The sequence below is a fragment of the Diadema setosum genome, chromosome 8 (genome assembly GCF_964275005.1).
Source record: "Diadema setosum chromosome 8, eeDiaSeto1, whole genome shotgun sequence".
NCBI lineage: Eukaryota > Metazoa > Echinodermata > Echinoidea > Diadematoida > Diadematidae > Diadema > Diadema setosum.
Genome location: NC_092692.1, coordinates 24482158 through 24497931, shown reverse-complemented (window position 1 = coordinate 24497931; position 15774 = coordinate 24482158). Strand labels below are relative to the sequence as shown.

At 37.8% G+C, this 15774-nt stretch overlaps 1 protein-coding gene across 1 annotated transcript in view; it reads left to right on the top strand.

Moving 5' to 3' along the window:
* Window positions 1–15774, top strand: part of LOC140232161 (speract receptor-like) — a 239989-nt gene that overhangs the window by 141299 nt on the left and 82916 nt on the right. Inside the window, exon 8 of the mRNA XM_072312304.1 lies at window positions 10935–11080. Coding sequence (XP_072168405.1) covers window positions 10935–11080 — 146 coding nt within the window. The remainder of the gene's footprint in view (window positions 1–10934; window positions 11081–15774) is intronic.

Below are 15774 nucleotides of genomic sequence, written 5' to 3'. Positions count from 1 at the left end.
CATGTCAGAGTATGTCGACAAAAAACTTCAGACATGCTTACCTAATATCAGAAGTTATGTTAAAGACACCACAGACTTCTTGAACAAGATAAACTCTACCGAAATTACGAAGGGATGCACTCTTGTGACTATGGATGTGAAAAGCTTATATACCAACATACCTCATGAGGAAGGTGTTCAGGCTTTGCAATCCTTCTTGCGTCGTCATTCGGAATATTCTCATGCTGAAACTGACGACTTAGCGACATTGGCAGAATTCATCCTCAAACACAACTATTTCAAGTTTGATGGTGAATATTTTCTTCAAAGCAAAGGTACTGCAATGGGTACAAAAATGGCTCCCGCTTACGCAAACATCTTCATGGCCGAGTTGGAGGAGGACTTTCTCTCAAAATCCCATCTTCAACCCAGTTTGTACCTCCGGTACATAGATGATATTTTCATGATATGGCCACATGATACCAATGACCTCAAATCCTTTCATGAAAGGTTTGATTCACACGATGGTAACATCAAATTCACCATGGAAAGTTCACAAGAGAAAGTCCACTTCCTTGACGTCACGGTCACTCTTTCCCCAAATGGGCAGAAACTCCAAACATCGGTGTACACTAAGCCGACTGACTCCTTCACCTATCTTAATTATAACTCATTCCATCCTACGCACATCAAGGAGTCAATAGTGTACAGCCAACTATTGAGGTACAAAAGAATAACATCCGACCCTCATACCTACGAATCGGATGCACTGCAACTAGGCAGGCATTTCATTGAGCGCGGTTATCCGATCAACTTGATCAAGAAATCCATGGAAAGGGTGAGCCGAAAAAGTAGAGAGGCTCTTCTCGTACAAAAAAGAAAAAACAAAGGGGAAGAAGCAGTCCCCTTTGTCTCCACGTATCACCCGAAAGGTCGCCAACTTGCCCTTACAATCAAGAAAGAGTGGCCCACAATCACGGTCGACGAAAAACTTGCTAAAATCATGCCTAGGGCCCCCCTACATGCACAGAGGCAGCCGCCCAGTCTGAAAAGATTACTGGTGAGGAATCAGCTACCCGGCCCACCTCAACCTAGAGGTAACAAACAATGTGGCAAAACGCGCTGTCAGATATGCACTCACATAATAACGGATAACTCCGTACAGCTCTCATCTGATTATACCATCTATCCTCCTGCTCACAACTGTGATTCAAGTAACGTTTTGTATTGTTTTCTTTGTAACAAATGCCCTGGAGTAGCCTATATTGGTGAAACAAGTACAAGTTTCAGAATGCGATTCAATAACCACAGATGTACAATCAGGCAACGCCGAACCGGTTTCCCAGTAGCCGAGCATTTCAGCCAAACCGACCATTCCTTAAGTGATCTTAAGATCTGCCTCTTCGGAGGCGGGTATAAATCCGCGGATGAGAGAAAATTGGCTGAACTGCGCGCTATAATTCGTAGCAAGAGTTTTCACACTGGGCTGAACAGAGACCTGTCATGGCTAGGCAAATATAGTTTCTATAAGTAGTATATCTCTTTGTCTCTGCGCCTCAATTTAGGCCCAATTCGATAAAGTTTACCGGCTATTACTCAAACATGCCTTTAGAATGTTTTATCTGCATATTTTAATCGTTATGCTCTCTTCGGGTTGCTATATGTTTTGCGCGGCTGGTAAACGATCAGTTTGATTTGAAAATGTCTATGTCTTACTATACTTCTTATGCATTTTATGATACATTGTTACGTCACAATTGAATTTAAAGATTTTGCACTCATGAAGAAAACGCAAATTTTGAGCTAACAACCGTGCGTGTTGGTATGTATTTTGCGCGGCTGCATCATGGTAAACGATCAGTTTGATTTTAAAATGTCTATGTCTTACTTCTTATGCATTTTATGATACATTGTTACGTCATAATTGAGTTTAAGGATTTTGCACTCATGAAGATAGCGCAAATTTTGAGCTAACAACCGTGCGTGTTGGTATGTATTTTGCGCGGCTGGTAAACGATCAGTTTGATTTGAAAATGTCTATGTCTTACTTCTTATGCATTTTATGATGCATTGTTACGTCATAATTGAGTTTAAGGATTTTGCACTCATGAAGATAGCGCAAATTTTAAGCTAACAACCGTGCGTGTTGGTTGCTAACCTAGCTCAAACTCTAAGCTGACAACCAGGCGCGTTTCTTTGTTATTATTATTATTTATCTGTGCTGAGCTTCAAATACAAATATCACTGTTACCCTGAGGAAGATCCGTGCAAGGGTCGAAAATTTGGTTTACAAATAAATGAAGTTGGATTCTAATGCATTATGTCAACTTGTTTGTCTTCATCGTCTATATATATATATATATATATATATATATACATATATATATATATATATATATATATATATATATATATAATCAATGTGCACACGATAAAGAGAGTTACAATGAAACCGAATAAGAATGGTGCTTTTACTAACACTAAGGCCTTTCAAAGAAATAAGGCCAAAAAAAAATGGTTTGTTTGCCCTTAATTGTCAAAACCCAAGAGGGTCGGTAGGTCGGGGTTTTTTTAATACCCTTTTTATCCATGTAATTTGTTACTTTGGCAGGGCATCTCGTAATACACTCATCCTTCTGGCAGTACTTCGAGTTCTAGTTCAACTTTGTACAGGATGTGGCGCAAGTTTAATGCACTCAAAATTCCAAGGGATTCATTCAAATTTACGTCTTGCCAGGGCCCGTATAGGCGAGGCAGAAAAAATCACTGACAAACACTTATAACGTTCATCTTTGGGTGCGTTTATCAACTCTTTTTCTCGGCAGAAACAGGTTTCCAAACGGCTTTCCAGAAATTTTTACGAGTTGATAAACGCAAAGCTGTTTTGATTATGGGGTTCGGAAAGCCTTTTCGAAAGCCGCAAATTCGTGCTTTCAGAAACAGGTTTCCAGAAACCTGTTTCTAGAAGCCCTTTGAAGAAAGATAAACGCAAAGCTGTTTTGAAACGGCTTTGTACTGCGGTTACAGTATATGACCCCTTTTGTTAAATTTTGCAAACAGCTCCAAAAAAGTACCTTCCAGTGAGATGCTGGCAACTGAAATCCAAACAGTTTTGGTGCCATGACTGCTGGTAACGGAAGCTGCAAAAGTAGCCATCTTGGCAGTCGCGCTGCGCTGCGCCGCGGCCGGTACGGTAGCTAGCTAGCTAGCGCATAACTGCGACCAGCAGCCCCATACGCATAGCGTAGTGGGGCTGCGGACTGTGGACTGTGGCTGTCGATTCAGTGTAGCTCTCCCAGGTTCCTCTCGACCGAGTCACATTAAGTCATCAATTCGAACAGAAAAGGACTATTGGTAGAACCAAACGTTGCACGAAACCTGTTGTCAATACTTCAACTTTACTGGTAAGTCCTCAAATTGAAGAAATTTTTCGATTTTAAGTTGATATTTGTCCGCGATACTACCTAGTCATGATCCTGAATGCTACAGTCCGCAGCTCTATTACGCTATGCGTATGGGGCTGCTGGTCGCAGTTAGCTAGCGCACTACCTATGCACGTGAGCCAAAAAGGTAGCTAGCATGTAATGCATGCTATAAAACGTAGCCTGCGGCCCCGCGCGGCCCGAACACGATTACGACGAGTCGATGAGATGAAAAAACATTTTTAGATTTTTTTTCATTCTTTCTGTAGCTTAAAATGGATAATTTTGGGTTTAAAACCGTTCACAAATTTGCAGAAGGTGAAATTTGTGGAAAAAAAATAAACTTGAAAGAGAGAGAGAAAAAAAAAACGACCCGAAATTTCCGTGATTTTCGGTCGGTCGTGAAGGGCAAACAAACCATTTTTTTTTTTTTTTTTGGCCTAAAGGTGCATCTTATACTATTGTGGATGCATAGGAGTGTAACCATTAAATGTGCAATGTCATTTCACTCTGATACATATTTCACGCACTAGGTTATTTCATAACTTTTTTATAGGATTTCACCTGGAATCATCAAATAGCCAGACCTATATCAGCTTGCTAAATCTTCACTTTGATTAGTTCGATCAGTGTGACCAATTTCATCTTCGTTTCAATGACATGCATCAACGCCAATGGTGAAATTTCCGTCTGCTTGGTTTACTTGCAGTGTTGCTAATTCTGTATGTCTGATTTTCTTTCCCTGCCGATTACCTCGTTTTCCTCTCTCTCTCTCTCTCTCTCTCACTCTCCCGCTGTCTATTTGTTTATCTCTACATATCATATCAATCCATCCCTCTTTTTCTTTGTTGATCTCACAGTTTTCTTTTTCCTTTTTCGAATTCCTCCGGCTAATACCTCCATTAGGTTGTCATTTAAATGAATGCTGCTTTATTGTCTGCTCTCATTTCTTGCTCATTCGGGAGAAAAATACATCGGAGTGCAATCGAAGCGTTAAGGCTAAGAAAGAAGCGCCACGGGCGGACCATGTGCTTATCTTGACTTTGCTATGGTACGTTTATGAAGGGTTCGTTGATTGTTGTTGAAGTCATATTGTGCAGTCCATTTCTCCTTTCCTGTCTCCTACTAAGAAGGACGATTGTAGGGAGCTGGCATCATTAAGGTGTATTTTATTTGTTGTGCTTGGTTTTCCCCTCTCAATATTGGTCTGTTATCACCGAGTCCCGATTCTTTTTTTTTTTTTGGGTTTTCTTTATTTCTTTGGTCTTCTCACGTCCCTCTTCCATTTCATCCTCGTATTCCATGCTCTTTACTTTACAATTCGCCCTTTGCCTTCAATTTTCATTACAATCGTCGTTTCAGGCTTGTAGGTTACTTACCACCAATTAGTCAACTAAATATCTATCCTTTTGTAGATACATGTATGAAGGCTGTACTGTTCTACGACTTGTTAATTATGTTTTGCCTTATTTCGAGGGTACGACTCTACATTACATAAGCTGTCGAATGATATGTTGTTTTCAAGAGTAATCATTATATCCTTTCAAGTTATGTACACACTAACATATCATCGTATGTTGTTGGGGGTTTTTTCAGTATGATAATACCTTCTTAATCTATCTACTCTCCGAACTTTCTTATTTTCTTATCTCTCCAACTCCGTTCCTATAGGGAAGTTGGCAAATGAAAACATAAAACAAAAGAAGAACCCAACCTTTGAGACAACGGACAACAGCGAACATGAACAGTAGAAAACAGCAGATAAAAGAAACAATAACCATATCTCTAATGGGGCTTGATTTCGTGATGATCGGTGACTTGTCTTTCCTAGAATAAGTACGTTCACGCTTTCATCCTATCCGCTCATCAATTTCTCCAAAGTATTCTCCTTAACCATTTTTTCTTCCATCTTCCTATCGCCTTTATTCTCATTATTTGTGTTTGTTTGTTTCTTCGTTTCTTTCACTGATATCAGCCACACTGACGAAACAATATCATGAGAGAAGACGACGTTGAGCAAAATACGTCGTTTACACGCTTGACGCCTGTGCATTTTCATACAAATCATACGTGTTCTTCTAAGGGCAATACACTTGTCTCCTTTAAAAGAAACAGAGAATGGTCACGAACAAAATTATGTTAACACTACAGTATAAATAGATATAAAATATCGATGTACTGAAATGACATCATAAGCCAATTAAAGTACTAATGTAATGAGGGTGCACATAGATTTAACCAATAATGGGTGCTGTTCGTTATTCCGAAGGTTCGTTAATCCGAAACACACGAATTCCCTATACTTTGAAGTTCGTTAATCAGAAAATGAAAAAGGGTTCGTTAATCCGAACATTTGTGGGGTTATTCCGAAGGTTCGTTCTCTAGAAGGTTCGCTATTCCGAAGGCTTGTTTATCCGAAAATGAAAGAGGGTGTGTTATTCCGAAGGTTCGTAAATTCGAAACTGAAATAGGGTCCGTAACGAACCTTCGGAATAACGAACCTTATTTCATTTTCAGATTAAAGAACCTTCAAAATAACAAACCTTACCACATTTTCGGATAAACGAACCTTCGGAATAACGAATCTTCGGACTAAAGAACCTCCGGAATAACGAAATTTTGGAACAACGAACTGTAACCCAATATCTTACAAGCTGGATACTTTCGACCTTATCGTTTAAAAAAATTCACTGATTTATTTCACAAATCTTCTTAATTTACCACGTTTGCATACAATTATGTCAACGGAATTTCCCTCTTTTCGTTAGTCAGACTGCCTGCTTTTAGCGTGTAAACAACCGAAATATTCGCCTCATCTGTGCAGTATAGACTAACCTTTAACTGTAACCCTTTCATGCTGCAATTGTCCGAATCTGTCCGTATAATGAAATTGATATCTGGCATTAACTGAAGTCTTTAACCGTCCATCGGAATGGCCGCAAAGTTAAGACGGTGGCACGTCATTTATACATCATTTTGATTACATGTGAATAACCTGGACAAAAACGGAAAACCCCAAAATAGCTTACAGCGCTTGCCCTTTCAAGCTGATTCAGGCAATAGTTGCTGCTGTCTTGGAGGGTCTTAGGAGGCTGTGCAATCGCGCGTAAATATGTTTATCGTTGGTTCTGAATATAGTTGCTGGGGAACTGGTAGCTACTTGCTTCTAATGATTGTGATCAAGCGCTTTACACCCATCCTTCATAAAGTAATCATTAGTGAATATATTGTATGAACAGAGAGGGTGGCACGACATACTTTCATTCGAACGACTAGAGAGACTACTCAAGGTTTTGGGTGCTTTTTGTTTGTTCAAATTTCGGGTTTTGTTCTGCTTGTTCCACTTCTTGGTGTTATTCTGATTGACTTTCTTGCTCGAGCTCTTTTGTTAAAAATGTTAATAGACGCTATTGAACACCTGTTTCTGCTGTTCAAAGATATTCAGGTTTGTTGTTGTTTTTTATATACAAATTGTGTAAAAGCAAATAATGGTGTGCATGTGTGTATATATATATATGTATATATAGTATATGCATATATATGTAAAGATATATATACATATATATATACATGTATGTGTGTGTGTATATATATATATATAATGACATCAATTCAATCTTTACTCGCGTTATATTTTTACTAAAATCTGATTTTCTTTGGTGTACCTTTTCTAGCTGGTACTTTGACTTCATTTTCGGCACATATTTGGAATATAAAGGCATTGATATATATATATATATATATATATATATATATATATATATATTTGGGTAAAAATGTTTGGGTCCCAACACCTACTTCTTTAAAGAAAGTCCTTTCGTGTTACTTGCGTGACACACTACTAATTACATCCTTTGACATAGCATCATTGAGATTTATATTCGTAAAAATCTGTCGATAAGATCTGAAACGTAATATGTGCAATACAATCTTGATACTTTGTCTTTAACCTATAAATATTTCACACATAAGTCACAGTGACAATAACACCGCTGAACTGTTGAGTAATAGTAAAACAATAATATTGTTACTCGTGTGACACACGTGACAGAGTATCTCAAATCATACATGTGTTAGACTACCACATGTCTGTAGAGCCAGTAATCATTGCAGTATATAAACAGAAATGGTTGGGACGAGATTGCTAAGGGTGGGATTTCACGGAGCACGCGAACGATTTGCGAAGGACGCGAATGACAAAATCCAACATTCGGAAAAGTTTTTTCTCCGAATGTTTTCCGACAATGAAGCCGAAAACTATTCTTGCGCAATTTGTGCGAAGTTTTCACGACGTATGTGCGAATGTCGTGTGTATCATTGCTAAAGTACAGCATGTTACGTACACGAAGAACACGCGACGGAAATGCGAACAACGAAAAATGTTCAATAATCATGGGAGAAAATGTACCCAAGGAGAGGTGGATGCTGTCTTGAGTTGAATTTTTTTCTTTCCTCTATTTCTCCTTTCTTTTTCTCTCATTTTTCTATTGTGTGCTTGCCTACATTTTTTTTTTTCCTGGGACGTATCTCCACTAGTAAAGCATATGATCTTTTTTTTTTCTTGCAGTTCCTCCAACACATAATCTTTATACTTCAAATGAAATTTTACATACTTTAGATTAATTTCAACTGTATTCTGCGATTTTTTTTTTTTTTGTATTTCAAACATTTCTTTCTCTTTGCTAGTCTTTAATTTCTTTTGTTACTATAGTTGTTAATAATTGTTTGATGTTTAGGTGTATGCTACGATTTTTATTTGTAGAAAACGTATAGGTCATACATCCCCCAAACGTGCGCTAAACGTTCGCGAGAATGTCTCAAAAGGTACGCGAACAGTTTGCGATTACGTCGTAAAATGATCGCAAAAACTTCGCAGATTTCGCGTAACATACGCGAGACATTCTCCAAAGTTTCGGAGTCTGTTTGGGGTTTCACGAACATTTTGCGAACATCACGCGTGTCTTGCGAAGGTCTTACGCATATGACGAGGCTTTAAAGACACTTTCGAGAACAATTTACGAGCAAATCACGACCAAGTGTGCGGAAAAGGTTCGCAGAAAATTTCAAACTTTTTTGAAATTCTCGCCGAAGTAAAAACGACATTCGCGAACAATTGACGACGCTTCCGAACCCTCACGTTCGTTTGGCGATCTTTTGCAGACCAAAATGCGAATGCTGGATTTTGCTCGAATCCAACATTCGGAAAAAGTTTTTCTCCGAATGTTTTCCGACAATGAAGCCGAAAACTATTCTTGCGTAATTTGTGCGAAGTTTCCACGACGTATGTACGAATGTCGTGTGTATCATTGCTAAAGTACAGCATGTTACGTATACGAAGAACACGCGACGGAATGCGAACAACGAAAAATTTTCAATAATCATGGGGAAAAATGTACCCAAGGAGAGGTGGAAACTGTCTTGAGTTGAATTTTTTTTTCTTTCCTCTATTTCTCCTTTCTTTTTCTCTCATTCCTCTATCATGTGCTTACCTACATTTTTTCTCCTAGGACCTATCTCCACTAGTAAAGCATTTGATTTTTTTTTGCAGTTCCTCCAACACATAATCTCTATAGTTCAAATGAAATTTTACATACTTTAGATTAATTTTAAGTGTATTCTGCGATTTTTTTTTGTATATCAAACATTTCTTTCTTTTTGCTAGTTTTTAATTTCTTTTGTTACTCTAATTGTTGATAATTGTTTGATGTTTAGATGTATGCTACGATTTTTATTTGTAGAAAACGTAAAGGTCATACATCCCCCAAACGCGCGCTAAACGCTCGCGAGAATGTCTCAGAAGGTACGCGACCAGTTTGCGATTACGTCGTAAAATGATCGGAAAAACTTCGCAGATTTCGCGTAACATACGTGAGACATTCTCCGAAGTTTCGGAGTCTGTTTGGGGTTTCACGAACATTTTGCGAACATCGCGCGTGTCTTGCGAAGGTCTTGCGCATATGACGAGGCTTTAAAGACACTTTCGAGAACAATTCACGAGCAAATAACGACCAAATGTGCGGAAAAGGTTCTTTTTTGAAATTCTCGCCGAAGTAAAAACGACATTCGCGAACAATTGACGATGCTTCCGAACCCTCACGTTCGTTTGGCGATCTTTTGCAGACTAAAATACGAATGCTGGATTTTGCCATTCGCGTCCTTCGCCATGTTCGCAAATCGTTCGCGTGCTCTGTGAAATCCCACCCTTATCCAGGCGTTACACTGTCTTGAAATTTAGCAAAGATGGGCACGATAAAGGAAATCAGATTCGGTACAAGTATGATTTTTTGGTAGCCTGGGAAACTCCACCGGTGCGGCGGTTATTATAATGGCCCTCACGAATAACCCGATTTGTATACGATCGGAGCCGAATAGAAACATCTTTTGCAGCCTGTTCCATGTGGGGGGGGGGGGCGGGGTAGGGGGAAAGAAGCAAGCAGAGAAATGGCAAACATACACCTTAGCATTCTGTTTCTTGATTGTTTCTTTCATATTCAAGTAGTATCAAACTAAAATGAGGGAGATGGGCAGTTGCTTTCCCCTTCTATTTCGGTGTTTTTCTCTTTCTTCATGCTCTCTTGATGAACTGTTCACAAGGGTTGGGTTTGTTGAGATGCACAACATGCTACCGGGCATAACTCAAGTTGCATGATTACATTTTTAAAGTTGGCAAATGAAAGTAAAAATACGAGCTGATGGTTTGAAAAAATATGTACTAGTCAGGTTTGAGTTTCTTCAGTTTGTTAAGATCGCAACTGCTGATCTGTAAATTAACAAACATGTCGGAAAAAAGGAACCAGTGTAACTCGAACCTGTCATCTACTGCTTTCCGGGCAGCGACACTACCACCAGGCTCTCCCTGGTTGCCGGCAGTGACACGATGAACATGGAACAAATACCCAAGCTCCGAAATTCCGACATTGTTATGTTAAGTAGTCCAAGGCGGACGAGGCATAGGATAAATGAAAGAAAGATATTATTCAGAGGGGTGCAGGCTCAGGTTTGAGTTTCTTCAGTTTGTACTACTCTTGTTAGTCTTGTTAAAAACAAACAAACAGCAGAATAAAAAAAAAATATTGTTTTATCCAAAAAAAACAAAAGTATTTGTACTATGACGCATTTTGTATCAATTGTCAAGAGCATTATTCTGTTTAATCTTGTATGTGATTTTGCAACCGTTCACACTCTCTTATCTTCTATTCTGTTAGAAAGAAAGGGAAAGTGACCCGGAAATATGAACCCGAAGAATAACAAATGTAGGCATCGTACAGGAAGCTCACATATCACTTTAATGACAGACGATTTAGCTTAAATGATTTATCACATGGTTTTCGGCTCTGCAAAAGACAGCGGTATTCACAATGCAAGGCGTTTCATGCTGTTTTCTTTTTCTTCTCTTATAATGAACGTTTTATGTGACTAAGTGGTTGCTTCAATACACGCATACGAGCATTACTATGTCAGAAGGCATATCATATTTCTTAGCCAGCAGTATCATTTAACGCATTTTATTTTCCGTCAATTTTCGTTTTCCAGGCGTGACTGGGGTCAGTAGTATGATAGACAAGGATGGCGATACAATTGCGAACGTCAGTGTCTTCTCCATTCAGCCTAACAAAAGTAGCGAAGTTGGTTACGTTATAGAGCCGGTCGCCATTTTTCAGGAGCAACATGGAACAACGGTAAGAGAACTGTCAATACATCACAAATCCTATCGTCCATGTTTCGTTCTTTGGCAGTAACTGAACGACAAATTGATATAATTAAAAGATGACTCATGTTTTGTTTCTTATGGTTAATGATCTATCAATTAGAAGGATACTCGTATCTCATAGCTCATGACAGAAAGTTTTGGGTGATGTTACACTTACAGATTTTTTTTTCATAGCTATAATATATCTCAATGCGTTTACCAATATCTACGACGAAATTTATGTGATGGAGTATAAGCAGAAGTCTTCTCAGGAGGCAAACTGAACGATCTCACAATTCCTCATACTTTGCAATTGATTTTGGATGACAGAATCATGTCTAATCATCTGCCATGTTGTTATGATAAACCAACAAAAAAAAAAGACGACGGAAGCGTAGGAGCTTTGATTTTATTATTTCGAGACGTATTCTATAAACATTACACAACTGTCTACGCTAAGATTATTGCTCAAAGCACAAACGATATCCCTTTCCTTACTTATGAAAACATAAAAAAAAAACTGTCATTTTTGCACTATGTAAAGGATTAACTTTTGCTGTTAGATAAAATATACTACATAATATATTCTACGAATATAACATAGTTGTCTAAATTAAATTGCTCAATTATGGAATACGATACAGGATGCGATCAGCGGTTTGGTAATGACATTGCATAATGGTGTTATTTTGTGATAACTATCATGTGTGCAGGGAAATTGGAAAAAATGTTTAGTAACCCATGAAATGAGCTTGAAGTGTCCTGACATTCTATTCTAATACAAAAATGTTGAAAAAGTCCCGTGCGAGGAGAATACTCCTTACTTTGAATCTCTCTTTTTTTTTCTTCTTTTTTTTTGAGGACAGATATCATGTATTCCTAGAAGTGGCCAAGCTCATCAGTCACGAAGTGATATTTTAGCCTTAGCAATACCTGCAAGTGATATTACTCGAAGAATAATACATATTGGCTAATAAGCGCACATCGTGACATACATAAGTACATACACGTACGTCCTTGAGAAACAAAAATTTACGATGATTCTGAAAGGATATTCCATGACAAAGTAATGTGACTTCTGTTATTTTTAATCAATAATAGCGTAACACAAAATTTGACTGATAAGACGTGAAAATTTATGCAATACATTCTGAAGCACTCGCTCTCTCTGTCCGTTTTTTGAAAACTTATAGTTTTCATAAGTTATCATTATCCTTCGCAGTGATTTTTTACTATGTTTAATTCCCTAGAAATGTTTGTTTTTAAATGCTCTATAAACACGATTCTTACACCCTGTTTTTACAAAAAGTTCCTACAGTGGGAGAGGGGTTTCCCGCTCCCAAACCCTCCCCATGCTCGGTCGCTTCGCTCCCTCGCCGAGGATCTCACACTGTCACATAATGTGCCCCCGTCGAGATTTTGCACCCCCCCAAAACAAAACAAAACAACAACAACAAACAACAAACAAACAAAAATAAAAGTGTTCCGGCGCGCTTGACCGTAACAATGCACAGGCCGTCATCGTTGCGATTGATAACTTGTAAAACAAAACAAAATAATTGGATAGTGTTAGGAGACAAGCAGAAAGGCACAGCCTTATATTTAAGCCTGTTTCCAAAAATACATATATGTTATAATGAATCATGTAATCGAAAATATTTTCATGAATATAAAAACATCTCAATTTCAGCAATTCAAAACAAGATTATACATGTCTATATACATACACACACACACAAACACACACCTACACACAAACAGCCTAACAATCAAAAATTTATTGTATCGATTTGAAAGGCATAACTTGTATCTCCTTTGGAATAATCGTGATGACATGCTGTTTCAAATATCTGGAGGAATTCAGTTCCATACTTTAGGTCCATGACAAATATCGATTTTTGAGATTGCAAGGTTCTGGCAAAAGGAACAGCATATATATTAGTATTTCTCATGGTTTTTTTTTCTGTAATTAATATATAACTCAAAATAATCGAATAAACTGTTAGGAATCATATGGTTAAATCATAAATATTGCACACTGATAAATGTAAATATCTTGAAACCTCAAAAAATTTTGATTGGTTAAATATTGGTATAGTATGGGCATGATAATCACTTGTTTTATCGAACGAATTTCTTTGGAAGCAATAATATTCTATTTAGATTTGACATAGTAGGCCATATTACCGGATAATAAATCAAATGTGGGAGAACTAATGTATTGTACAAGTTGTCAAAATATTTTTGGGTAAGAATTTCAATCTTGTAAAAACTCCAATATTTTTGGCTAATTTGTTGAAGTTGTTCCAGTTCAATTTATAATCAATTGTAACATCAAAAATTTTTATAGAATTAAATTGTTTTATCATAATATCCTTAAGTTTAATCTTTATGTCACTTACGTTTGTTGGTAAATATCATAATAATAATTTGTTTTCTTTATATTGATCACAAGCCTATTACAAACAAACCAATTAACAAGTTTACTAAATTCTTATTGGAATTACTTTGGAATACATAAGAATCATTATCGGACATAAACACACTCGTGTCATCCGCGAATAATATCATTTGTAATCTATTAGAAACATTACTGTGTCATTAATGTAAAGCAAAAAAGGAGTGGGCCTAAAATGGATCCCTGGGGAATGCTGCATCTTACCGACATCAACTTTGATTCCACAGCTTCAGAAGTTACAAACTGCTTACCATTTCATCACACTCGACGAAACTTCCAAACAGAATAAAAGGAAAGATACATTTCCACTTTGATGCTGTGGAAATAACGCCGGGACAAATTACGGCTCCTCTCAGAATTTGTTGGAGTTTTGTTGGAGCACCGGGAGGAGTCCCAGCAAGTGCCCATCAGAACTATGGGAAAGTCTTGCTTGTCGAGACTTTCCACCCAGTCTGAACGCGGTGCAAAAATATATACAACACCACGCACAGTGGCCATTGGTGACGCCCCCACCCCTTGCAACTTCAGCCATGATTTGTCCCCGCACAGAGAGACATTGGAACATGTGTGGACGTCAGTCGAAAAAAATAACAATAATAAAAATAACACCTCGATCTCTTAACTGCCCCTATAGGAACGAACAGGATCCAGTCTGAACGCTGTGTGCATTTCCAGTGTATTTCCTTTCTATTGACAACCTTGTATGAAACGAATGTATGCGCTGCTCGGCCGAACACAAACACAAATGAAACTTTAAATGAAGTGAAGTGTGCGAAATTTTGGGAATGAAATCCCAAATCAAAGCACACACACACCTATATATATGTGTTTAATTATATATGTTGTATTATTTTTAGTAGTATTAGTAGTAGTTGTAGTAGTAGTAGTAGTAGTAGTAATATCATTATTATCATTGCCATGTTTATTTTTATTATTACGGAAGGGGGCAAATATTGGTGGCACAACATGTCACGCGTATCATCTCTGACAACAAACAAATCACCACCGCCATACCAACAAAACTTTATTCCTCACCTCGCCTCGAGCGCCAGAGTCCCCAGTCGCTTCGATATCTGCCCCAAAGTGGGCCGAACAGGCCACACCCACCTTGCACATGACAATGTATATTAGGGCTCTACACCGACATATTTGTCTGGTGGTCCTTTTGGGCCACTAACATCCTTATATTTGAATTTTTCCTGGTCCGAAATATATGGAATATAAAATTTCGTTTTGAATTTTAGCTGCCCAATCGGGCCAATAAGAGATAAGATTCTTGGAAATTTCTTGAAAATTCTTGGCAAGTTTTGCGCCTTCTAATGTCTGGTCACTCTATTCCTGTCAAGTAGTAAGATTTTTGTTTCTTCATTATTTTGGAGCATTTTTTTTTTCAAAAGGTGTATTAATTATGCTTTACCCTTACATGTGAAGGTTGTGTCATCAGCAACCCTGAAATCAGTAAACCTTCCTCCATTTACAACAACATCCCGGAAAAAGAAAAGTTCCCAGTACATTCTGTTGAATTTGTCAATGACACAAAAGGAGACACATACATGGAAGTATCACCTACACAATGCTATGATATTTGCAAGAATTACCGGTGCATGCTTTACTTTTCAGGAAAGTCTAGTAATCAGTCTAGTAATGAGAAATAAAGATTCACAAAAATACCACTGCACTTTGCCTTCTAAAAGGATGTCACAATCTTTGCAAACTATGACCATAATTCACTTGATTGGCGGTATACACCCGCCCAAGAATTAGTGCAGCGACACAAAGCAGTGATTGTAATTTGAAACATTTTTTTTTCATCAAAATGGGGATGCAATCTTAATATACTGCTGTTCCCATCGCATTTATTTGCCTTCATATCAAGTGGACAGTCTGGTTGAGTCGTCAATTATCAATGTTTCATTTGTCCTGGCAGCTCTCCGTCATGGCGAAGCTCACATTGTTCGCATTTCAGTATTACTTTGCAAAATACTGGCCTCAAGAAAAAATTAAGCAAACAAACCCGATATCTAATTTGAGTCTCACAAATATCGGGCAAACATCAATGAACAGGAAAAATTAGTAAATTCATATCTTCGGACGGAAAACAAAAATTGATAAATTCTTCCTGGGGAATAATTAACTGTTGGTCATATTTCTACTCTTGATTAGAAATTGACGGAGAGTGAGAATAAAGTACTTCAATTCTATTGGCAAAAGATAATTTTTGCCCA